Source organism: Chelmon rostratus, chromosome 9 (assembly GCF_017976325.1).
Source record: "Chelmon rostratus isolate fCheRos1 chromosome 9, fCheRos1.pri, whole genome shotgun sequence".
NCBI lineage: Eukaryota > Metazoa > Chordata > Actinopteri > Chaetodontiformes > Chaetodontidae > Chelmon > Chelmon rostratus.
Genome location: NC_055666.1, coordinates 13,630,445 through 13,654,119, shown reverse-complemented (window position 1 = coordinate 13,654,119; position 23,675 = coordinate 13,630,445). Strand labels below are relative to the sequence as shown.

The window sequence follows — 23,675 nt, the reverse complement described above, 5'->3', positions numbered from 1 at the left end:
ATGGAGGTCCAGCCTCTGAAAAATGAGGACGCTGAGCTAAACCAGTTGTAGATCATATTAAAGTCTGATCTATACAATATGATCATCACTTACTGACTTTTTTTACACCACTAGAATCATGGCATTGATATATTCTACATAATGGAGGTCAAAGGTAAGGTGAGCAATTAGATTAAGCATTTATTCTCCTTTATAGCAAACCATAGAGTCCACATCATCCTTTATCATCTGTTGTAAAAGAACATGAGCCAAAATTTGGCAAGTCATTCAGTAAATCTGTTGCTACTGTGTAAACACAAGACACAAAATAGCTTTTACAAATCTTCTTCCCATCTACACTCCATCTAAATAAGCTTTTATTACAGTAAAATGGATGGAGACACTCACTCACTCACAGTAATTGTTGGTAAACCGATTACAAATTTGTCACAAGCACAAATACAAGCATTATTAGACCACACAACAAAGATCATTGCTCCTCTCTGTCGTACACTGTTTGCCTGCAACGTTATGGTGCCAATGTCTCCACAGTTAGCACTTAACAGGTGGGCACGAGCATACAGGGACACCCTCTTTTCTTCTCCTCCTGTTCATCCTGTTCACCCGCCTCCCCCTGCCCCTTGTTTGCTTTCTCTTGGTGATGATGACAAAGATGATAAGCGCTGCCAACATAACAGCTGTTATTACGAGGCAACCTCCGAAGACCAGCATCGCTTTGTTCTTTAACATCCATGCACATACAGAGCAAGGTTCCTGCAGTTCACGGAGCCTGCAGGTCTGCGTGGTGTTGTCCTCAGGGAAGCCGCCACGAGTGATGATCTCTCTGTAGACGGCGAGGGAGGCTTTGGCTTTGGATTTGTGGTGGGCTGAGGTGAAGAGGCCAAACTGGGGGACATGCCGATCTTGCAGCCTCCACACGTAGAAGCCCTGCAAGTTCACTCCATCTAATTTGTGAGCTTGAAAGAAATAGAATAAAGAAAAAGTGTGAGATCAGAATCACTCCTCCTCCATCTGGAACAACATTAAGACATACTGTATTTTACCATTAAAAAAAAGCAATCAAATGTTAAAAATACATGCCTGATGGTTAACCCATATCAGAAAAGAACACCTGTGTGCAAATACAGGTGAGCTAAGGGCCATAAAGGGCAAAGTATGAACACAGCAGTGATCAACAGTGTCTCTTTACTGTTTTTCCCTCCCCTCCTCTCTCTTTTTATGATCTTCATGGTTTCTCATTAAGTCCAGGTTTTATAGGAGGAAGCAATATGGCGTCTTTCTCAGCACCCTGAACACTGCATGTTGTTCCAACTGAAAAATTATCACACTAAACACTGGATTGAATAAGAACATTACATATTGGAAGACAGATAGATGAAGGATATAATAATGCATGTCCTACCTTTGAAGGCCTCCTGCAGGTAACTCCTGAGAAAGTGTTGCCTGAGTTTGTCCTCCACAGGAGCCTGGTCATCAACCCCATTGGCTGTGATGATGATAGGCAGAGCCCTTCCATATCTCTGGCTCACCCAGTTCAGGATCTTCCGCAGGCCCCAGGGTACAAGTGCCTGGCCCAGACTGGAGGTGGGCCAGGTGGGATCAGAAAGGGTCAGACAGCCGTGATCAGGGGGTTCTTTCTGCTGAAAAATGGCCTGTGTGTGGGCATATGGAGAGACCAAACGGCTGGTAAAATGGTTCAGTGCGATAAAACTCAATGTCCCTCTCAGCTCTTCTCTTTCAGTCTCAGTAAAGGTAGGAAGAGGGGATCCCGGCAGGCCCATTACTCGAGCTCTCTCCTCCAGGTATGCCTTCATTTCTTGCGGGTAGTCCCCTTTGTGATGCTTCTCCTCATATCTAGTCCCCAGCAATGGGTCTAAGAAACGACCAAGTTCAAACAAAAGGAATCTCTCTGCTGCTGCTGTATGCGAATCCAGGAAGGGGTTTGCAGGTTCTGCCCAGTCGGCGTGTAATGCGAGTGATACCAATGCTCTCCACTGACCAGAGTATTCCCTCTCATACAGCCTCCAGGCTTTCGCGTGGGCCAGAAGAAGGTTATGAGCCGCCTGATGCATCTCTTTCCCACTGGAGTAAACATCTACCAGTCTGTTTGGCTCATTGATGGTGATCCAGTATGGGACCCAGTTCCCCAGCTGCTGGTAGCACAGAGCTGCATATTCCTGAAAGGCCTCCACTGTGCTGTGGTTGAGCCAACCACCAGCCGCATGCAGTGGCCCAGGCAAGCCCAGATTTGGAGCTCTGTGTGTGGGGTAGTAGAGAATAGCAACAGCCTCCAGGTCCAGCTTCTTGAGCTCGGTCAGGACACAACGGTAGTACCTATTATATGTTATCACAGAATATAGAATCAAGAGTTAATGTGCGTAATTACAAAGAAAGACTGAGTCCGATATCTTAAAATGTATCTGAATCTGGCTAAAATCTATGGTACAGATTATGTTATTGTGTGCTTTTGAATAGAACCGCATTGATTCGAACTGGGCTAGATTTAGGAAGACTGAAATAGTGACAGTCCATGTTTGTGTGTTTGTGCATTTCTACCTCAGAGCTTCTGTGTTCACATGAGAGAGGTCTCCCTGGGGTAAAATCAGAGACCAGTTTAGGGCAAAGCGATAGTGAGATGCCCCAGTGGACGTAAACAGGCGAAGATGACCTCGAATGGCCAAGTAGTCAGTGCACTGGGCTCGTCTGGTTGGCATCGTCACCCCTGGGACTGGATGCAATGATCCGTCTCCTGTCAGGTTCCAGCTGTACAAATGGGTGTCAGTAAACTGTGGTGAGAAGGGATAGAAGTGGACCTACAAAAACAAGGAAGATATAAAATAATAGAAATATTAGGGTGAATATGGCCATTAATTTGGGACTTATTGCTGTAAAATCACTCTCTCGTCTTCTCAGATTCTCTCTCTTCTTACCTGCAATGTGGAGTCAGCAATACCCCAGTGAAATTCACAGGGGAAACGGCCGTTGAGCTCTCTGGAGGTTTTACTATGAGGGAAACCATTGTCAGCAACAACACGCCTGTAGTACTGAGCAGTGGTCTTGGGGGTCCTGGTCCGGTTTGCTTGGCTGAAGTCGATGTAGAAAAGGCCTCGCCTAACACTGAAGCCATTATTCCACTCAAATCCGTCCACCAGTGACCAGGCGGAGTAGCCAAATACCTGCACACCATCAAATTTGATAGCTGTAGAAGAAAACACAGATATAAAAAGTGGTAATATTTTCTTTCTGACTTCATTACATTGTCTACATCTCATTTCGTTGCTCTTTCCACATCTTCTGTACCTTGCAGGACCTGGTTGATAAACTTCTTCATCAGGTAAATGGCCACTGTGTCCTCCTTTCCCACACTGGCTTCAGAAAACCAACTTCCCTCAGCCACCAGCACCCACGGGTCCCCATACTCCAGCTTTATCCAGCCCAGTAGGCGCCTGAGGTCTGGGGTCACAGTCTGCCCATTCTGGACCAGGCCGTGGCCCAATCGAAAGTTGTTAGGCCCGAAGGACAGAGCGAAAAAGTCAGCTGTTTTCTGTATCCAGAGCTTCTCCTCAGGGGAGAATGTGGGCAAGAGGGCCCCATGCTTGGTCTTTAAAGAGGCTGGGTAGTCCCCATCACCAAAGATGGGGTTGGCAAACCAGCCAAGGACAGCCTCTATTGACTCCTGGCAAAGCTCAACGTTAGCAGCCGTGGCTTTGCCTCTCTGAGGCTCAACCCAGTGGGATCCCAAAACAATGGATACTTTACCCTTCTGAGTTGCACGGAAGTGGCTGTTGTAGGAGTGCCATGCTTTGGCGTGTGCCTGAAAATCACAGCAGACACAATAGTATGATACACTGCACTGCAGTCACAGAAGAATGTCACAGCAGGAAAACATAGGTGTGAATAATAAAATGAATGATGGCTGAATTCCATTGAATTAAGCATTCACAGAAAGCATATCCCCACCACAGCTGCACAACTTTCTGAATTTGCTAGTTGCTATTTGTTAGATCTGCATTAAATGGCAGAATGAAAGACAATCATGTAATAGATTGTATTCATTTAAGTATGTAAATGCGGTAGTTGATAAGAAAATAATAATTTGTTCCTCTGCCTCAGTTTGTGCATGAGATATTCTGCTAACTAACTGATATATAAGGAACAAACACATGGGAAGACATAACCTCCTTAGCAGGAGTAAAGGGCAATCGTGCAACAATCTATAAGGCACCAGAGAATTGCTATTTGCTAATGTTATCTGCGCAGTGTACACACACCATCTGTGCTAGACTACGCAACCGTGAGGGATAATTAATGGGGCATATCTCCATGACTTCCTGTCATACAGTGTTTCTCTCCAGCACAAATGTGCTGATGTGGTGGACTTTGATCTCAGTGTCTCTTAAAGTGTCCTGTTTACTGATCATAAAAGTGTCAGTTAGTGAGTATTATGGTGTTTCACTCAGCTGCACCAATTACATGATACAGTGCAATAAATTAAACTTCACAGATTTGATTGATTTAACTTGATTCCAACAAAATATCTGAGCACTGGTGCTGTCTGTGTTTGCGTCACTGTCTTGTGACCTCAAAATCATTTGAAGGATGCAAACATACAATGACCATCATAAACTGATACAGCTGCAGAAGTTCAAAGTTTACAGTCTGTTCTATCGGAGAAAGTCTCCATGTACTGTCATTTACAGCCCAGGCAGGTTCCCATTAATCAACTGACCCTGTCTGACTTACCCTGATCATGTTGTGGGCCACAATGAGAGAGCCAGCAGGACCCCCTGTTTCTCCAGGAGCGTGCACACCTGTCCCATACCCCTGTACAGCCACCAGGTATGGATCACGCATAGTGAGCCAGTACCTAACACGGCTCCCAAATGTGTGGAAACAAAACGCAGCATACTCCTGAAACAGTCCTACCAGTGTGTCATTTTTCCAGCCTCCATATTGCTCCTGTAGGACCTGTGGCAGATCCCAGTGATGGAGCGTGACAACGGGCTCAATTTTCTTTTCCAGAAGCCTCTCGATGAGACGGCTGTAATGCTCCACAGCAGCCACGTTGGGCTGACCTCTGGCATTGCCATCAGGGAAGAGTCTGGGCCAGGAGAGAGAGAAAGAGTATGATCTTACACCAAGATACTCCAGCGCCTCCACATCTTCTTCCCAGCGAGCGTAGCTGTCACTGGCCACATCAGCATTCTCGGTTGCCACATTAACACTAACAGTGGAGTGGGTGAAATGGTCCCAGATAGAAGGGCCTTTCCCCTCCTGATCCCAGGCTCCCTCTGTCTGGAAAGCAGACGTCCCTGAACCCCAAAGGAATCCTGAAGGGAAGTTGTCGTGAAGGAAAGACTGGTCTTGGATGATGGGGTCCGGCTTGGGCTGCTGCCAAATCTTCCTGCCCTCCCCGAGAGAACAGGCTGCCTTGTTCCAACCACACACCAACAACAAGAGGGAGAGTAAGAGGCACTGATGAGTGGGAGATGTAGGATGTTTCAGCATAATGAAGTCTACCTTGTTTCATAAATCCACTTGTAGGGGATAGCTGGTGTCAATCAGAGCAGTCGCTCTGTTCCATATCATAAATCCTCTTCTGACAAACAAGAGATCCATGATAGTGCAGGACGAAAAAGAGCGATCCCAGCCAAAGAGCCGAGGTGCTGCATCGTCCATCTGACAACCTGGTCGGTCTTCCCTATCTCTCCCTCAGTGTAGCCTACTTGTGTTCCCGCTCAGCCCCTCCCTACCACAAAATGTTCACGCATACAAAGGTTGACTCAAATCCACACGTGCTACTATACCTTATTTTCTGGAGAATAACTTTCGCCTGTAATTCCAACAACTTTCCATTATCTCTCAGATACATATATGAAAAACAAAAACTTTAAAAGAGACGACAACACGTAAGAGGATAAGAAAGAGCTTTTCTTGTGAGGACACACACACACACACGAACATTCTTGTGTCAATAATTAGCTTGTACTCTGATCTTAGCTCCATGACCAACAAGTAATTCACACTGTGGTCTGTTTCCAACCAAGCATATGTTTAAAAATTCAAATTAAGTCTGAGCTGAAAAACACATTTTACATTTGAGTAAATGGATCTCATTTTTCCAGCATTAATTCACGTGTTCAACACATATTGAGGACATTCATTGACAAAGAAGGAAAGACAATACAACGTAGCGCAGCCTGAAACTGAAAAAAACAGGCTGTTCTCTGATCTCTCGTGGCCAGAAGCTGCCAGGTACCTCAAGTGATCTTTCAAAATTAAATCAAAGCACGCCAGGTGAGAACAGTGACACCAGCTCATATGACCTTATTCAATTTAGTTCAACTTGCCTTACGAGTAACAGTCATTGACCCAAGGAAACAGCAGTAAAAACATTGCTGGGCAGTGTGTGTGTGTGCATGTGTTTGTGTGACTATATTTGATTAAACCTCCCAATCATAATAAAACAGGTTAAAGCGCCTTTTCTCACCCTCCTTCATTAAAGGCAGTGTCTGCAGCCTTTGAGATTAAAGAGCGTAACTGCCGAGGATACACTCTGCCTCAAGGCAGTAATGGGAGTTAAGTTAATAAAAGAAGGAAATGGTCATCTACCACCCAAACTGACATCAGTGTGGTAGCTTTGATACCACAGAAAGAGACGCCCTTGGTTCTTTGTGTTAATGAAACAAACCGAGTGTCTTTTATGAGATTTTGAAAAGAGGATCGACATTTTTTAAACACAGTCCGCCTAATAAGAGCCGGAAAACAACTGCCAGTCATTCAAATCTTAACAGATTTAAGTCAGAATAGCCGAGTAGATGCTTCTCTCTCCCAACATGTTGAAATCATTTTATGCAATAAGTATCTTATCAAGAAGCATAACAAATGTAGGAGTTTCCTTCAGTGAGAAGCTGGCAGTAAATAAAAGGGAAGTGAAAAGAGGATGTACATGAGAAAAAAAAACAGCATCTTAGTTGCTTTCATTTCCATATCCATTTCCTCTCTGGATCATTTTTACCGTAACATCAGCAGATGCTGCATTACAAAAAGAACTAATTAGAATAACGGATGCAGACCCTGATGTCTAAAGATTGTTTGACACGACGGATGGATTGTTAGGATTATTGTCTCTTGTCTTTTTGCATGTTTTTTTCACCGCTGAAGTAATTTTGAACCTCTGTGAGTGAGATATTTTCACAGACTCAAAGACTGAGCACAGTAACTTTAGCTAATTATTGAGCCTGTCTACTTCCAAAGTATTCAAATACGATGGACTGCAACACATCAACAACAAATTAAGCTGCGATGCTTCTCTGAAAAACCCACTGGAGCACAGGTTAGTACACCCTTTGTCTATGTACTGTACAGTGGTTTGAATTTGAATTGGAGCTTACTTCGTTCATTCAGGGTTTTATTTAAACTATTTCAAATTATTTTTTGCCGTGGTCTGTTCAGATTGTCACTGTCACACAAGCCAACACAAACAGGTGGAAGCAATGAAGAGCCAAGAAAACCACTTAACAGTGCTTTAAAAACATGGCTGAAACTTTGCATTAAACTTTAATGCATTTGCTCACTTGAGTATTTGAAATGTGACTTCTGAGTGTGCTTGAAAGAAATGAATATCGGTATTTAAATTTGTTGCGGAACATGTGGATGCATGTTACTCTAACCTTACAACTGACCAAAGGAAATACATGGTCAAACAAAATAGTTTTTGTTATGTCCAAGCAGAGGACACTGCAGATCAAACAAGGACGAAATACACAGTTACCAGTTTATCAGGTGCACCCAGCTATAGCTAATTCAGTCTAATGAAACAGTCCTGCAATATATTCTACCTTCAAGCCAGTTAGAATGCTTTAGTTTTTTTTTTTTTTTTTTTTAACTGTTTTAGACTATTTTGTTCACCCTACTCATATCAATGAAGGTGGGCTAAATAACAGACACACCTCTCTGTTTATTGCAATGCAGTTTGATTGCACCACAAACTACAGCCTTCAAAATGATCATGAGGTTGAATCAACACCTCTCTAAACCAGTTTCAACAACAAATTATGACCTCGATGAAGAGAGTATTTGCTGCATGATTAGACTGCATGAGTATTAGCTAGCTGTACCTAATAAACTGGCAACTGAGTGTACATATCAATAATGACATAGATGTTTATTTCCTTTCTTTTATCCAAGCAAACGATGAGGGCTGCGAGTGCTGCCCTCTGGGCGGCAGCCGTGTTGGCAAGGCTCCAGCTGAGTGCTTCGTCTCCTGACAGCATCGTCAACCGCTCATCCCAAAACCTCTCCTCTGTCCCGAGAGACCTGTCACAGAAGGTGGTGTTTTTAGACCTTTCATGCAACCACATACAGCAGCTTCACCAAGGCGACTTCAGAAACGCCACTGCCCTGAGGATCCTCAACATTTCATGGAACAGTTTGGAGGAGATTCACCCAGAGACGTTCGTTGACACGCCAGCCCTGGAGGATCTAGACCTGTCACACAACAGGCTGAAGAACCTGTCGGGTCAGCGGTACCTGCGCCACACAGAGAACCTTCGGGTACTGAATTTGACCTGCAACAACTTTCTCACAATGACACTAGGGAGGGAGTTCAGCTCCCTGGTAAAACTGGAGAGATTAGCACTTGGAGCAAAAAACATCTCTATGGATGATTTCAAGAGTATTGCTAAAGTGAAATTACATACACTGACCCTTTCCCTGGAGGATGAACTGGGCTATGAAGCAGGCAGTCTGAAGGATGTTCGTGCTCAAAGGCTTCGGGTAGCCTTCACTAGGAATCAAGTAATGGACCACGATCTGTTTGCTGATGCTCTGTCACACTTTGATAAACTGGAGCTGCTCAATTTGATAGAAGGCTACAAAAACCTCAGTAAGCAGTTGAGCGAGGAAGCAAAAATCAACACATCTCATCTTTATCTCACCAACATCTCAATTGACTGGCCTGACTTGACTCAATATGTGAATGTGATTCTGCATACGTCTATTGCTCATCTGACCACCACTGATGTGGCAATCCACAAATTGCCAAGAGAGGACACAGCTGTGGCTGCAACATCTAAACTCAAGTCGTTTACAGCCAGAAGAGCAGTAGTGAAGTCTTTCCTCTTCTCACAGGAGGCTGTATACAACTTCTTTATAAACTTGCCAGTGGAGAGTTTAGCAATCGTTGAGACTCCAATCATACACATGACATGCCCACAGTCGCAGAGTCCTATCCTACAGGTGGACTTCTCCTTTTGTTCTCTATCTGACTCCATCTTCTCTAGAATGGAGGGTCAACAAACCCTTGAATGTGAGACTCTGGGTAACATGAGGAAATTGACTCTGGTACGCAACAATCTGAAGAGCCTTCAGTTGCTGAGCAAACGCACACAAAACATGAAGTCCCTGCAACATCTGGACCTCAGCCTCAACGCCCTGGTTTATGACGGTCTGGAAGAATGTGTCTGGCCACCAAACATCAAAAATATGACTCTGTCTTTTAATGGTCTGACAGAGTCGGTTTTTACATGTCTACCAAAAGGAACAGAGACACTGGACCTCCAGAACAACCAGGTGACTGTAGTACCATCATCCATCTTGAATCTGGAAAACCTTTCATCTCTGAATCTAAACTCCAACAGGCTGCGGGACCTGCCAGTATGCAACGGTTTCCCCATACTGAATGAACTCCTGCTCAAGTCAAATTCCCTCCATGCCCCATCTGTGAACAAGCTTGAAAGCTGTCCCAAACTGAAAACCCTAGATGTCAGTTACAACCCCTTCACCTGCACCTGCGCTCTGAGGAATTTCATAAGTCTTGGAATCAAGTCTGAAAGGAAGAAAGGTCACACGGGAATAGAATTGCTGCAATGGCCATTTGGCTATAGTTGCACATACCCAGAGGCCATTAGAGGCTCCACCTTGAACAACATCTGGATCCCACAGGTCTCCTGTAATATTGGCCTTCTAGCTGCCACCATCTTGTGCCCAGCAGTGGTGTTGATTATTGCAGTTCTGACCCTGTGCCATCGTTTGGATGCTCCCTGGTATATGGCGATGATCTGGCAGTGGACGAGAGCCAAACATCGTGCCAGAACGCGACAAGTTCGACCTGAAGATCTGGTGGGTGTTGAGTTTCATGCTTTTGTGTCTTACAGCCAGCATGACGCAGACTGGGTGCACAATTCTCTCCTCCCCAACCTTGAAGCCCCCACAGGAGGGCTCAGAATCTGCCACCATGAGAAAAACTTTGTGCCGGGAAAGACGATTGTGGAAAATATCATCAACTGTGTGGAGAAAAGCCGACGCTCCGTGTTTGTGCTCTCCGCTCACTTCGTCAAGAGCGAGTGGTGCCATTATGAGCTGTACTTCGCCAGCCACCAACGCCTTGCCCACGGCTCGGACAGCGTTGTGCTGGTGCTGCTCGAGCCTCTCCCTCAATACCTGATCCCATCCAAGTACTACCAGCTTAAGTCCATGATGAGCCGGCACACATACTTGGAGTGGCCTCAGGACAGGGCCAAGCACAGGCTGTTCTGGGCTAACCTCAGGGCTGCCCTACAGGCGGACCTGCCAAATGCACCAGTCACAGAACTAGAGTGGTGACTGTGGAAGCCCGACTTGAAAAGGAAGTGGGAAGAGGAAATGTGAATGGGACAGAAGGGAGAGTCTGCAAGAGAGAAGACAGTTTGTACATTTTCCAGTGTTCTTTCTTTAACACAGTAAGATTTTTTTTGAGCTACAGTGTCTAATTTTTAATCCTATACTATGAGCTGAAGATGAACTGAATGCTGTTGTAATAAATCATATAAAAACATGTTGTAATGATCTTTAAAGCACATTTAATGGAAACATGTATATAAACTAACAATTTGGTCAAGTTTTGACAAAAACAATAAACTTCACTGAAGAATATCAAAAATGTACTTAATTCTTTTGTCAGAAATGACTCCTACAAAATGTCACAATTCATGATTAAACCACTTCAAATGTGGTCAAGTACATGTGGTTAACACCAGTAACGACAGAAACCACACACATAACATGAAAATTGTATGAGCCAAACTAAAAACAAAAACAGCATTCTCTCCAACTTTTAAGGCAAGGATACTTCTTTTTTTAAGAGTTCAGTGATAAAGATAAGAGAGACAGAAATTGTCCTGTATCATAAAGTCAGTCCAGCTGCATTAAATTGAAGCTGTGCCTGAATTATCAACTACGAAAAGGTTCAAAGGTCACAGGCCGGGTGTCATGGAAGAGACTGGATGATGATGACTTTCTCGTTGATGCAGAAACGGTGAAGCACACTAAACAGGTTCTCTCCACAGCGTGACACCTGCCTCTCCATGGCCAGACGGAAATCCTCCTTCACTCCTTTGGTGATTCCACGAGTCACTGTGTGATGTCTAAAAAAATACAAGGAGAGAAAACAATGAACACAAACATACATATGCTCAGAAATGTATTATTATGAGATGATCTGTCTCAAATGCAGAGCCACAGATCTATGCAGTAAAAGACAATAGCATGCAAGTAGCACATTACTTATTCCTGACAAATAGAAAGCAGACAGTCAAGATTCCACAATAAAATCATCATCATCACTATAAATAAAAACCACATAAAACGTGTCCACGAATGAAATGAGATCAAGTGTTATGAAAAGGCAAAAAAACTAAATTGACTGCACAACAAGACTAACATCATCCTCAAATAACAACAACAACGGTGATGACCACAGAAAGATGAGCAATGGCTCAAAAAAAAAAAACAAAGGCCAACAGGAAATCAAAGAACGACTAGCTCTGGATGTAAAATGTCAGGCCCAAATCAAAACTGGGGGGATGACAAGCCTTGAAGTTGGGAATGAAGGAAGGGTGACTGGTGTGGGGGAGGGATGGGACTATGGGAGGAGGGGCCTGGGGTACCTGTCCATCGTCTGCACCCCTTGTAGCAGAAGGGTATTTAACTCCACCCCCAGGGCGGGACTAGGGTTCCTAAGGGACAGCAACATTCAACAACTCTCGGTCAGTGAGGGCGCATTCAAGTGGCTTAACTTCTACAGCAAAGAATGAAGGAGTTTGATAGAAGCTTTATTTTAACCACAAACCCCTTCTCTTTCTAATGCCCGCTCCATTAACAGCATTTTCAGTTCAAAGTACAATTTCCCCACAGGCCATGTCTACTTAGATCATCATTCAATAGCACTGTTCTCTTTGAAAACAGCAACAGAACGGGAGTGTGCAGAGTCACGATGCCAGCTGAAGAGTTTCTGAATGTGAGGGGCTTACTTGATCAGCATTCCCTGATTGGGCAGCAGCTCCAGTTGAATCCTTCCTCCCTCTGGAGTGCGCAGGTATGCAAACTCCTCCAGCATGTCAATGTCTAACAAAAATCCTGAGCTTATGGAAACTAACACGAACAAGACAAGAGAACACAAACAACGTAACCACAAAAGCAACTAATCCATATACTATGTTTGTCGATCCACTCTTGTCAAGCTCTATTGTGGTTGTGTGTGTGGTTACAAAAAAAGGATACTGGTGACATAGTTGAAGAAATTCTCATACTGGAAACTGCCTTGCTGACAGATCTTATCTACTGCCTTTAAAAACAGCATCTCGCCCTGTGGCCAGTCATGCTGCAGGAGCACCACCACATGACCAAGGGATAGGTCGTCACGGCTGTCTGTGAAAGCACGGAGCTGAAAGGACCAAATGAGAAATAGAGAAAGTGGGTTATACAAGATTTAGTATCTAAATCTCATACATTTTAACAGAATTAACGAGTTAAAGTACCTTGAAGCAGGCCAGCATCAGCTGGAGACAGAAGGGTAAAATAGCTTTACTGGTGCAGGGCAGCAATCTCAGGTCATTGCCTATATATGACAAAAATGAAATCACTGTATATTGTTCTGACAATCACAGATATGCATTTCTCTTTCACACGATAATTCATGTCATTCATAGGATGTGTGAATCAGTAGTGTCAACAAAGTCAGTTCTTTCTCATGAATGTGTAAACTGCTGCAAGGGGAACTTGTGGTTGTCACTGGTGACAACAATCAGTCCACATACATACACATTGTATGTATGTACATGTACATACATGTACATTTTTGCCAAACATATGAAACCCTTTTGTGCTCAACACAAAATGTATATTCGATTTTAATTTTACATAACAAGTTAAAAGCTGTTCATAGGTCAGAATCAGTGAGTGAACTTTGTTTTAAAAAAGCTGGCTTTCATTTTACCTTTCCTGGTTTTGATCTTGACTCTACCCTGATCCTCTGGGGCCTTTGTTGGTTCTTGGTTTGGGGGCACGAGCCCACTGACGACATCAAGCAGCTTCTCACAGGCCATCTGATTAACAGATACAGTTTAATATATACATCACATGTGCAAACAGGGAAAGGCTTAAAATGTTATTATAAATAAGTCATCTGCATTTGTTCTTTTAAATCTCGTGGTAAACACATGTTGTCTGGGTGTTACGGGTCTTTTTGCTAAACTAAACCCTTTTGTGAAAATTATGGTCACCGAGACCATACTTAAGTTTACAGACAATTTAGACATGCATGTCAAAAAACACTACATAACAAAGCTACGCATGGTCAACATCTGGTATAAACATAGAAGCTTTGAGACAAAGTGATAACACATCAGTCAGGCAGAATGGTTAAAATAATGAATATAATTTCAGGGTCAAAATGATGTTATGATAAATGTCCGAAATCAAATCTCTGAAATTTGAACTGCTGCAGGTGTGTGCCTCTAAAATTTACCTTAATTACAGTGCCACCTGCAGGCCAGTTGAAAGTAAAACAGCCTCCTTGCAATTGAGACATCAGTACAGACAAGATTATCTATCTATTGAATAACAGAAACTGTAAATCAGAAATGCCAATGTGATGCAAACGGGACAGCAATTTCTGCTTAGCAAAATACATGTTAAGCCAGGTGTGTTTTAGAATATGAAACTGGATGCACACAGCCTGTGTTTGTTTATGCATCTCTCCTGACACCTTCCAGCCTTATATACAAGAGTGGTTGCACATGCATGTGTGAGTGTGTGTTTGTGTACCCTGAACTCTCCCAGTGCGTAGTGGCAGGAGGCCTGCTGTATGAGGGCCCTGTGGTGCTCCACACTGGCCTGACCTGAGGGGCTCTGCTGTCCAGGCTGAGGCTGCTGCACTGCAGCCATCTGGTGCAGGCTGGAGAGGGCCTTACGGTACTGTCCCTGGAGACACACAGACCCGCACACATACTCAGCATACAGTCACAGACAACATATGACGTACATGAAAATATATTTTAACATTTATAAATATCTATGTTTCATAACCTGATTTGCCATATACTTTATATACTGTAAAAGGTAAGATACATATAAGTATTGTATGCATGTACTGTTCTTTGCTGCTCTTCCAATTACTGCACTTCCTCACAGGGGTTGATGAAGTTTAATTTAATCCAGCGTAAAACAATATAATAAAGACCACACAGATAAAATGGCAGCAGGTCATAAACAGGAAATGAAAACATGTTCTTGCCTGGTATATGATCATGTCGGTGAGGAATATTCTGAACCAAAGCCAGCTGTCTGTCTTCCAAGCGGCACAGATCTTCTTGAACTCTGTTCAAATGTAATGTTCAATTCAAATGATTAACACTTTTGTGCTCAGTCTTTCCTTAAAGAGAACTTTTTGAGAAGTTGTATCGAGATTTTTTTTTTTTTTTTTTAAGTCATAAAAATAGACTGCGGCTGTTAATTTATGATATGTGCCTGGACCCTGTCTGGGTGGTTAAAACAGAAACACAAATAAAGAGAGGAGCTGTTTACCAGTTTCCAGGCCATCGTGGGAGTGAAGAAGGTCCCAGCTTTCCCTCGCTGTGCGGAAGCTGTCCAGAGTCTCTGACCAGCTGGGCATATCAGTCTTGTTCACTAAAATGTGTCGACCTCGACCTTTTCCCAACCCTTCCTCATCGTCTGAGCTCTGCAATTACACACGTACATAGTAACCAAAAAAAAGGAGATAAAACAGAAACACACTACACTCTAACTCTCTCAGTCTCACTCACACTACATTCTAAAACCTGTTTAAAAAAAAACCCACATACAACAACCTTGCACGCTAAAAGTGTTATGTCAGTCTTTCTCAGCTCTCGCAAAAATCAGGCAGAAACATGTAGATGATTTCTCAGTTGTCCTCACCATTGTCTTCTCTCTACCGTCTGCCAGTTTGCGTTTCTTATGTGCATGTTTCACTGCTCCTCTTTCCACCTCCACATCATTATACACCGAGCTCAAATCCTCTACAAGGATCCACGGCCCGGAACTCAACGCATTCACGCCTGCCAGACATGAACACATCAATTGATCATTCAACCATTCACTGAAAAGATGGTAGAGACACATATTGTGAAGAACTAGAGTGAAATGAATAAACAGGGAACCACAGTGTGCTTGAAAAGACAGAGGCTGACCCTGGAACAGTGCAGGCTGCACAGCTGAGACATAGAGGAAGGCACTGCGGAAGAGGACGAGTGCAGCACAGATGACCACTTGACTACAGCAACGGGACCTTGTGTCTCCTTCCAGACCGGGCAGGTAGCGACACAGTTCCTTCACTCTCTGCAGCATGTCCACATAACTCCTACAGCATAAGTTAAAGACACAACAAAAAAACACTGCAATTTAAAACACATTTATAGTCACCTTAAAATGATCTTAGCTACACATATGTAAGTGTACCTGCAAGGAATGTAAGTGGTCTAAACCATTTCTTTACGTATGCCTCTCATTTTCAGACCAGCATTGTCCAGTTTCTGTTTCTTTAATTGATATTAGTGTTTTTTTAGTGTTTTTGTGTGTATTGTACTGAAAACATATGCACTGCCTTGCAACTATATTTCATTATGATCTATTCTGACTCTAATGGGGCTTCTCTGTCTCTTATATGAGCTGACAGCAAAATGTTTTCATCTATTTATATCAATGACAGCTATATAAACACTATTGGGTGCACCTAATAAATGATTACATATTACCAGAGTCACCTGAATACAAAACAACTGTGAAAAACAGAACTGGCTGATTGACAAGCAGACAGGCTACCTCTGTCCCTTGTCTCCCTGCCACTCGCAGCGTGCTCCAACCACAGCGAGGATATCCAACAGCCTCTCCCAAGGTTCTGCTACCACTGATGACTTTTCTGACAGGCCGTCAATCACATAACGCTGGGAGCCACGGGACACACTCGGTGACTTCAGAGCCCCACCTTCTTGAGAGCCTGACACAAACAACAACAGAAACAGAAAAAAAAGTCAGACAGGCAGTGAGTGGAAAAAAAATGGAGATAGACTTAATGTGGTACAGGAGGTCTTGAGGTTTAAAGTGATCACACTGGGTCAAAGTGAAAGGAAAGAACAGCATCAACACAGTGCAGCTTTACCCTGCATTTGTACATCAGGTGAGGGTCCACGGGTAACATAGCCGATGTAGAATTCAGCTGCTTTCAGCATGTACTTCTGCATCAGGCTGGCTGGCAAGCGCATGTCCATGTTATTTATGACCAAAGGAAGGACATCACACACTGAAATAATAAGAAAGAATTAGTATGAAAGTCATTGCATAGAGTGTTTTTTTGCAACTGAATGAAAAACAAGTTTTAATGGCTCCCTCACCAAAAAGTTTTCTGAAGCAGTTGACCGGAGTCTCCATACTCTCTGATGCCTCCGCCTCTAACAGTGTTTCTCCAAGATTGACCTAAACATACAGGAAAATGTTACCAGTGACTATTTTACACACATCTCTAGGTTCATATCTAGGTTGTTATCATTACGTACTCCATGTTGCACCACAGACTCTGGAAAGCGCTTGAGAAGGAGAAGCAGCATCTCTGCCTTTTCCAAAGTGTTGAAACACTGCTCCGTGGCTTTCAGTAGCATCTCACATTGCACACGGCCTGGCAGTGTCTCAAAAAGCCCTGAGGGACACAAAGACACACACAGAAAAATGAAAAATAAGCACTATTCTGAGTTCCAAACATTAACACTTCTGACAGAAAACATGCTGTAATGTATACTAGTGTACACATGGGACGTGTATTCCAACAAGGGGGTTAAACTACTCTCACCTCGCAGAAACTGTGCATGTTTGTCCTGAGAGTCACTGCGCAGGGCAGCTGTGATGACACTGATCTCTCGCCAAACAATGGGCTGATCTGGAAAGTTCATGAACCTAAAGAATGGAAAAAAAATCATTGAAAGTGTAACCTCAGAGTAAGCAAAGGGCGCCTAGCATTAACATCAGTACCATTGAGGTTGTGCACTGTAACTCACATGTCATACAGCAGTCTCCCTGCCGAAGCTGTCCTCTCTGCGTTGCGTTCAATGATGTACATTTCATACTGTGAAAACAGCCAACAACCAAACTTTAACAGTGGAGGGCGCACAAATTTCATTCACATGATAATGTTTGACTGATACATAAGGAGAAATTCATGTAAATCCTAAGAGGCTGATGTTAGGCTCATGTTACCTGTATGTTGAAGTCTGTAGGGTACAGAGTTCTGGCAGTTATGAGCCAGGCTTTGGCCGCACAGGGATCATCAGAGACCAGCTCCCGGGCTCTTTTCACCAAAAACTCGCAGTCTTTTTGCGCTGACATTTTGTATGAATTGAGCTTTCGGTGCAGAAGGAGACAAACGGATCCCTCACGCAGTTCAGGTTGTAACTTCGTTTAATGCATACGGTTCTCTTCCACCGACAAGTCTCGGTAGATAAATATCAAGTGCGAGCTGTAGCCAACGTTTGTGTTTAGCCAAAAAGCGCTGTTCTGTCCAAAATGTTGCAGCTAGCAACATATAGCTAGTTAGCGTTAGCGATGAGACTTTTAATTAACATCTTTCTCAGCTAGAGTTGTTCACAAGACCAAGCTCTATTATTCATATATCTTACGGACCGACAACAGTCATGCATATCAACAAAATGAAGCACAACAAATTGTGGAGGGGGGTTATTGACATTACCAGTGAAGCTAGCTGAACCTTTATTTACCGACACAATTACTAACGTTACGGTAATGACGCCACACTGTGGTCGTAAAAAGTGACGCAGCATCCTGCTTTACGACTAACATTCAAGCACTGCCTGATTATTTAGTCCTACGAAAACAACTCGAAAAAAATGTTTGTTTCAGCGATGTTTTTACTCAACATCGAAAAGAAAAGTCTTGGATAATTAAACAACGCAAACTGTAAACTATTCACACCGTACATTACAATTTATTGTGAGTGCAAATGTGAAAGAGGCTCTGTGAAATCAGTCGTAGCCCCATCCATGTACACGCAAATCTACAGTAGTGCGCATGCGCTGGAGATGCGTCTCTACTGTCACCTGCTGCTCGGGCTGCAGACACAGACACGACCTACAGTTGCCTCTCAATTACCCTGCGAATCACTGCACTCAACCTGTCCGGGGACAGGACAGCGACTGGTGTACACGGCAGGTAAAGACTAACTTATGAGCCCGGTGGTTGCTTGACCAAAGCTGTGAAATGCTCTTTTGCCTCTTGACATTCAGTTCCTGTCAACGAAGTCTCCAGCCAATCATCAATGTCCGTTTTGACTCTGAACATGCTAGCCACTTAGCTTGCTAGACAGGCAAGTATTTTGATGCAGCATGCAGCCATTAACGTTGTATCTGACCCTGCTCTCGTGTCTCTTTACCATGAACACACATGTGAGTGACTGTTACTAGCAAACGCAAGGAGGCCCAGTCACTAGCACTGTTGAGCTAGCTAAATTGGCTAACCTGGTTAGCATTTGGGCGTAACTATTGAGCGAAACATGCTAACCCGTGTGTGATTTGGTGATTTTTTAGCTAGCTATTAATAGAGTAACTAATATTAGTTCGTGTCCACGTTTTAATACAACATATAGCTGAGATTAGGCCGTTTGTCTGCATGAACCTACTGACTGACAGCATACCAGGACGGCAGGCATGACACGACAACATACTGAGCTTTACGGAAGCAGTGCATAGAGGGCGAGTTCACTTAAGATTCACTATTGGAAAATCATCGTTACGTAATAGGGTTGTTTTCCTCTACTCAAATCCGTTGATTTAGTAAAACTATCAACATCGTATTTATTATTATGTATTTATAAGGTTATCCATATTGAGAGAATACTTGCTGCCTATATTTAGATAGCAACATTGACACAGCAAAATGAAAGTACAGAAACATCAACGGTCAAGTGCACGCAATTATTATATAAGTGAAATAAGTCAGTCACTCTGAATGTCAAAATTATGCTTGTAAAAGTATATTAATAAAGGTAGTAAAACAACTTTGTGTAGTTGCTTGTAAGAAATTCAAATTGCAACAGTGCAACAATTGTTCATTTTTAATACTGTACTTTATTATAGTTTCTTTTAAATTCTATAACAGTCTTTCGCACGTCAGTAGGCATGTGGCACACTGACCTGAAATTGTGTGTAAGGATTTCTGGAGTGATATTTTGGTCGATACGGTGCTACCGCTGTGACCTCTAATGACCTTACACCTTTGCCACTATCTCTTCCTTGGTCTATATTTAGACAACTTGCTTCATGTACTAAACATATTTAGCCTTTTATTTTTGTTTTGGTAGGGCCTTGCTTTCACTTCAATGGATTTGTTCTCTCTATTGAATTGGGTGTGTCACTAACTTCTTAAATGCTTCATAAAGAAAAAAAACCTCTTAGTACTTCTATGAAATTTGTTGAAAGTAATGGAACATTTTATGATAATGTGGCATACATGGTGCTTTGTAAGGTGCATTAAATGAATGGGCCTTATGTCTTCTGCCACTTATAGTTGTGCTTGCCTCCTCCATTCCCAAGCGAGCACTTATTGGCTGTTAAGTTATGTAATAACTCTTATCAGTGGCCAATTTGGCCAGCCTGGCTGCAAAAGTTGAAGGTGGGTAACAGAGGTTAAACAGCTCAGTCTGTTAAAGCCAACATAGAGCATGTTTGGGCAATTCAGTCTAGACCCAAACCAATAAATTGCATGTTATAGAGAATAGTTTCACAAATACATTATATCAGCATTCAGCACATATATTGGCAGATATACAAAAATATTATGCTACAATATTTTTATACACTTTAGTTTTTTGTGTATTTGCTACTTAATAATCTATCCAGAAATTTCCCAGCAAAATTAATGTTAAAAATGTTATTTTATATTTACTGTGACTACATTCTTTGATAAAAGTTTTTTATATGTACATACCTTTGTATCTAAGTCTTAGATCACAACAAATGTGTTTATGTTAATATATATATACACACACACACACAAAGCCAAAGAAAGCCATAAAAATAATTTCTAAAATATAATGAAGATTAAAAATAATATCTGATATTTCCTGTCTTTTAAAGGGTCTATATTTCACAGAAGAGAGCAGTTCTGATGTGATACTGGAGGAACAGGCTGTGGAGCACTGAGCCTCCCATGGCTGTTAGCACCATGGACTCTGAGTCAGCCAGGACACCTCAGCCTCAGGCTGCCCTGACTAAAGGAGGCCGCTCCATGCTGCCTGCTGGGGTTCTGAGTGCCAGGCTGGGCCATCATGGGAAGCACTATGTATGCGGCTCCATTGCAGCTTTTACCAACATTGTGGTGACCTTCCCCATCCAGAAGGTGCTGTTCCGCCAGCAGCTGCACGGTGTGTTGGCCACTGAGGCAGTGCGGCAGCTCCAGAGGGATGGGCTGAGGAATCTTTACCGGGGCCTGCTTCCCCCACTGCTCCAGAAGAGCACTACGGTGGCCATCATGTTTGGCCTGTATGAGGACTTCTCTATAGTCTTACTAGACCGGGCCGCTGGCAGTGGTATACCGGAGCTAGTCACCCGAAGCTTTGCTGCAGCATTGGCGGGAACCGCAGAAGCAATCCTGATGCCATTTGAGCGGGTGCAGACTCTCCTACAAGACCATCGGCACCACGGGCGCTTCAACAACACAGCCCACACCTTCCGAACACTTCTGTCTGAGTATGGTGTCAGGGAGTGCTACCGTGGCCTCGTGCCCATACTCCTCCGTAATGGCCCAAGCAATGTGCTCTTCTTCGGACTCCGCGGGCCCATCAAGGAGCAGCTCCCAGAAGCCAGTAGCCGGGCAGGTCACTTGGTTAATGATTTTGTGTGTGGAGGGTTGTTGGGGGCAGCCCTTGGCATCATGTTTTATCCATTAAATGTGGTAAAATCCCGAGCTCAGTCTCAGGTTGGTGGAGCCTTCCAGCCTTGCAGGGAGGTGCTGCTAACGGTGTGGAGAGAAAGGGGTGGCAGTGTAGCTATGCTCTTCAGAGGAGCCCACCTCAACTACCACCGTTCACTCCTCTCCTGGGGGATCATCAATGCCACCTATGAGCTGCTGCTGAAGATCATGTGAGAGGGGGAATGGAGATGACAGGGAGAGAAAGTATGTAAAGGGAAAAACCTGTATGGAGTGATAGAGTTAGTTTATTGAGAAGAGAGGAAATCATAAAGTAAAGCAGATGCACTTGCTGTCTGTCACTGTTTTTGGGACGCTGCAGTTTCCATGACTGAAAGACATGCACTTGACTGACAGATATGCACTTCTGACAGGGGCCAACAGTCAGTGCGAGATAAACCACCTGCCATTGTTACTATTTACTGTTGTCTTTGTATTAAAAACAGGACACACGCTTTAGCCTACACAAAACATGTGCCAGGGTCCAAATGAAATGCCCTTGTTTGCTCTGTCTACAAAAATTTGGGGAAGCAAACTGAACTCCAGCGCATTTTTACACAGTTTCAAGCAAAGATTACTTGACTGAATTAACTGTTTTGTAGAAGAAGCTTTCTTCATATGTGCCGTGTGTTGTGGTTTGTCTTGTTGACAATATCTGTCTGTCTGTTTGACCAAGAGCACTTCCTTTGGAGGCTGTTTTCTGCCACTTAACTGAAACACCTGTGCTTTTGATCATCGCAATATCCCAAGATTTACTGGCAAGTAGGATGTTGGCTGTTTTATTCCTCTTAATGCTCCATTTCAACTATTTGGTTTATATGTTAATTAGTTCAGAAGTCTAATACTCAAGAAATGATTGAAATTGTCAAAATTATTGACATACATATTCTTGGAAATACTGTCTGGCAGACACAGGCAGGCTATTTTAAACAGTTTCTCCTTTCACACATGATTCGTCTTTGCAAATTGGAAGTCTTTGTCTTTGGTTTATTTTACGAAGTGCTCCTGGCAGGTCGTATGTGATATTTGAGTTTTGACAAGTGCCCATTGATGTGTTTGTGAGTAAAACTTACAGTTACACCCAGATGTTGTCTGTATTTATGATTTAATTCACATTATTAGAAGGGAGAACATAATATTGAATCTAGACCTTCTGTTGCAACAAATAACCCCACAGAAACGGCTTGATCTTTGGTTAAGATACAATTTTTTAACCAAACCATTGCAGCCTCAGAAAAAGGCCATTTGATATTCATTTGATTATGCACCATTGCTGCATTAGTTTTTGGGATTATTCTTGTTTTATTGTCTATAATACTAAATGCTCCTCAATGTTTGTTTCCTTTTTATAAACTTTAATATCACTTGTTTTATACATGTATCTCTCCCCCTCTGCTCACACTTGCATATCTTTCCTTGCCTCACGCTTGCGCTCCTCTCTGTCTGTAACATCTGTTGACATAATGGGCTCAGATTTCAAGCATGAGTAGATGCAGTCACCACGCAGCAGCTCTCGCTGTGTCCGACAGCCCAAAGAGGAAAGGCATGCTGCTTGGACGCATAAAGAGACTGAACAGTAATGGTGCTGAGAGACAGGGGCAGAGGGTAATGTTCAGTGGCACAAAAAGCTCAAGCTGCCATGTAAATGGACCACTTGGTCTATTTCTTCAATTCTTTTTATTTTGCCTGTCCACAGTGTACTCTTTCATGGACTCTTTTCAGGATTTTCTCTTTTTCCTCCTCGAAAATAAGACTTTGTATTGATTTGGTATTGGAAGTGGGGCACCCTCGCTTATATTAAATAATGCTGTTCATAATTGCCACTTTCCATGAAGCACAAGTCACCAAATCACTCTGAAAATGTTAAATTATTAATTACAAGCAAATGAAATGTCACATCAGTCCATTAAAAGTGTTGACATTGAAGAAGTCTGTAATGTTGGTGTTCATGGGGATACATTTGTTTTATCTTAATTCACCAAAAAATATGACAAATTATGTTTTTCTTATGTAATAGAGACACCCATACATTATGAAACTGAGTGGTTTCTGTGTGTCTTGTGACCTTTGTTGCCACTACTGAATAATAACATGTCTCATCTATCTGACCCGCCCGTGTCCAAATATGCACCATAATCCCATCTGTAATCAATCACACAAACAGCATCACCATTACAGTGAGGTATTGTAGTCAAGATGAACGAACTTAACACTGAATCATAATGAAGGATGAAGCGAACACTCAAGTACACTGTTTGTTCAGCACCTCTCTCTGTACGACACTGTCAGACCATGTTTTTTTTTCATGTGCAACAGTGCAGAGTGCGACTTTCTAGAGTACTGTGTCAAGAAGTCAGACTGCAGATAATGATCAGATTAAGGGCAATCTGACATGGGGACTTTAGATC

General features: G+C 43.0%; 4 protein-coding genes across 4 annotated transcripts; 2 read left to right on the top strand and 2 right to left on the bottom strand.

The window, feature by feature from the left end:
• Positions 1–531: 531 nt before the first annotated feature.
• Positions 532–5,508, bottom strand: klb (klotho beta). Its single transcript, XM_041944775.1, has 6 exons — positions 4,744–5,508; positions 3,301–3,814; positions 2,931–3,199; positions 2,557–2,813; positions 1,403–2,334; positions 532–956 (listed from the first exon to the last, which is right to left on the bottom strand). Exons 1-6 carry the CDS (start codon positions 5,506–5,508, stop codon positions 532–534), a joined length of 3,162 nt encoding a protein of 1,053 aa, XP_041800709.1.
• Positions 5,509–7,019: 1,511 nt separating this feature from the next.
• Positions 7,020–10,915, top strand: tlr1 (toll-like receptor 1). Its single transcript, XM_041943511.1, has 2 exons — positions 7,020–7,336; positions 8,191–10,915. Exon 2 carries the CDS (start codon positions 8,197–8,199, stop codon positions 10,603–10,605), a length of 2,409 nt encoding a protein of 802 aa, XP_041799445.1. The 5' UTR covers positions 7,020–7,336; positions 8,191–8,196; the 3' UTR covers positions 10,606–10,915.
• ints10 (integrator complex subunit 10) lies at positions 10,825–18,103 on the bottom strand. The gene is made up of 17 exons (XM_041943513.1): positions 17,545–18,103; positions 17,346–17,413; positions 17,141–17,244; positions 16,851–16,990; positions 16,689–16,770; positions 16,457–16,597; positions 16,120–16,294; positions 15,489–15,658; positions 15,217–15,356; positions 14,845–14,998; positions 14,555–14,637; positions 14,086–14,241; positions 13,256–13,364; positions 12,798–12,877; positions 12,541–12,703; positions 12,291–12,384; positions 10,825–11,405 (listed from the first exon to the last, which is right to left on the bottom strand). The coding sequence occupies exons 1-17, from the start codon at positions 17,671–17,673 to the stop codon at positions 11,249–11,251; spliced, it is 2,145 nt and encodes a 714-aa protein (XP_041799447.1). The 5' UTR covers positions 17,674–18,103; the 3' UTR covers positions 10,825–11,248.
• Positions 18,104–18,365: 262 nt separating this feature from the next.
• slc25a51b (solute carrier family 25 member 51b) lies at positions 18,366–22,353 on the top strand. The gene is made up of 2 exons (XM_041943514.1): positions 18,366–18,513; positions 20,436–22,353. Exon 2 carries the CDS (start codon positions 20,509–20,511, stop codon positions 21,442–21,444), a length of 936 nt encoding a protein of 311 aa, XP_041799448.1. The 5' UTR covers positions 18,366–18,513; positions 20,436–20,508; the 3' UTR covers positions 21,445–22,353.
• Positions 22,354–23,675: the final 1,322 nt, after the last annotated feature.

What these genes read in the sequence shown, in the direction of transcription:
- slc25a51b (XM_041943514.1), top strand. Translation starts at nt 20,509, where the DNA reads ATGGCTGTTAGCACCATGGACTCTGAGTCAGCCAGGACACCTCAGCCT.
- ints10 (XM_041943513.1), bottom strand. Translation starts at nt 17,673, where the DNA reads ATGTCAGCGCAAAAAGACTGCGAGTTTTTGGTGAAAAGAGCCCGGGAG. An exon ending in GGGAGACTGCTGTATGACAT is followed by an intron (nt 17,245 to 17,345) that starts GTGAGTTACAGT and finishes TCCATTCTTTAG; the next exon opens with GTTCATGAACTTTCCAGATC. An exon ending in CAAGATCAAAACCAGGAAAG is followed by an intron (nt 12,878 to 13,255) that starts GTAAAATGAAAG and finishes TGTCATATATAG; the next exon opens with GCAATGACCTGAGATTGCTG.
- tlr1 (XM_041943511.1), top strand. Translation starts at nt 8,197, where the DNA reads ATGAGGGCTGCGAGTGCTGCCCTCTGGGCGGCAGCCGTGTTGGCAAGG.
- klb (XM_041944775.1), bottom strand. Translation starts at nt 5,508, where the DNA reads ATGCTGAAACATCCTACATCTCCCACTCATCAGTGCCTCTTACTCTCC. An exon ending in TTGCTGACTCCACATTGCAG is followed by an intron (nt 2,814 to 2,930) that starts GTAAGAAGAGAG and finishes TTGTTTTTGTAG; the next exon opens with GTCCACTTCTATCCCTTCTC. An exon ending in GTGAACACAGAAGCTCTGAG is followed by an intron (nt 2,335 to 2,556) that starts GTAGAAATGCAC and finishes AACATATAATAG; the next exon opens with GTACTACCGTTGTGTCCTGA.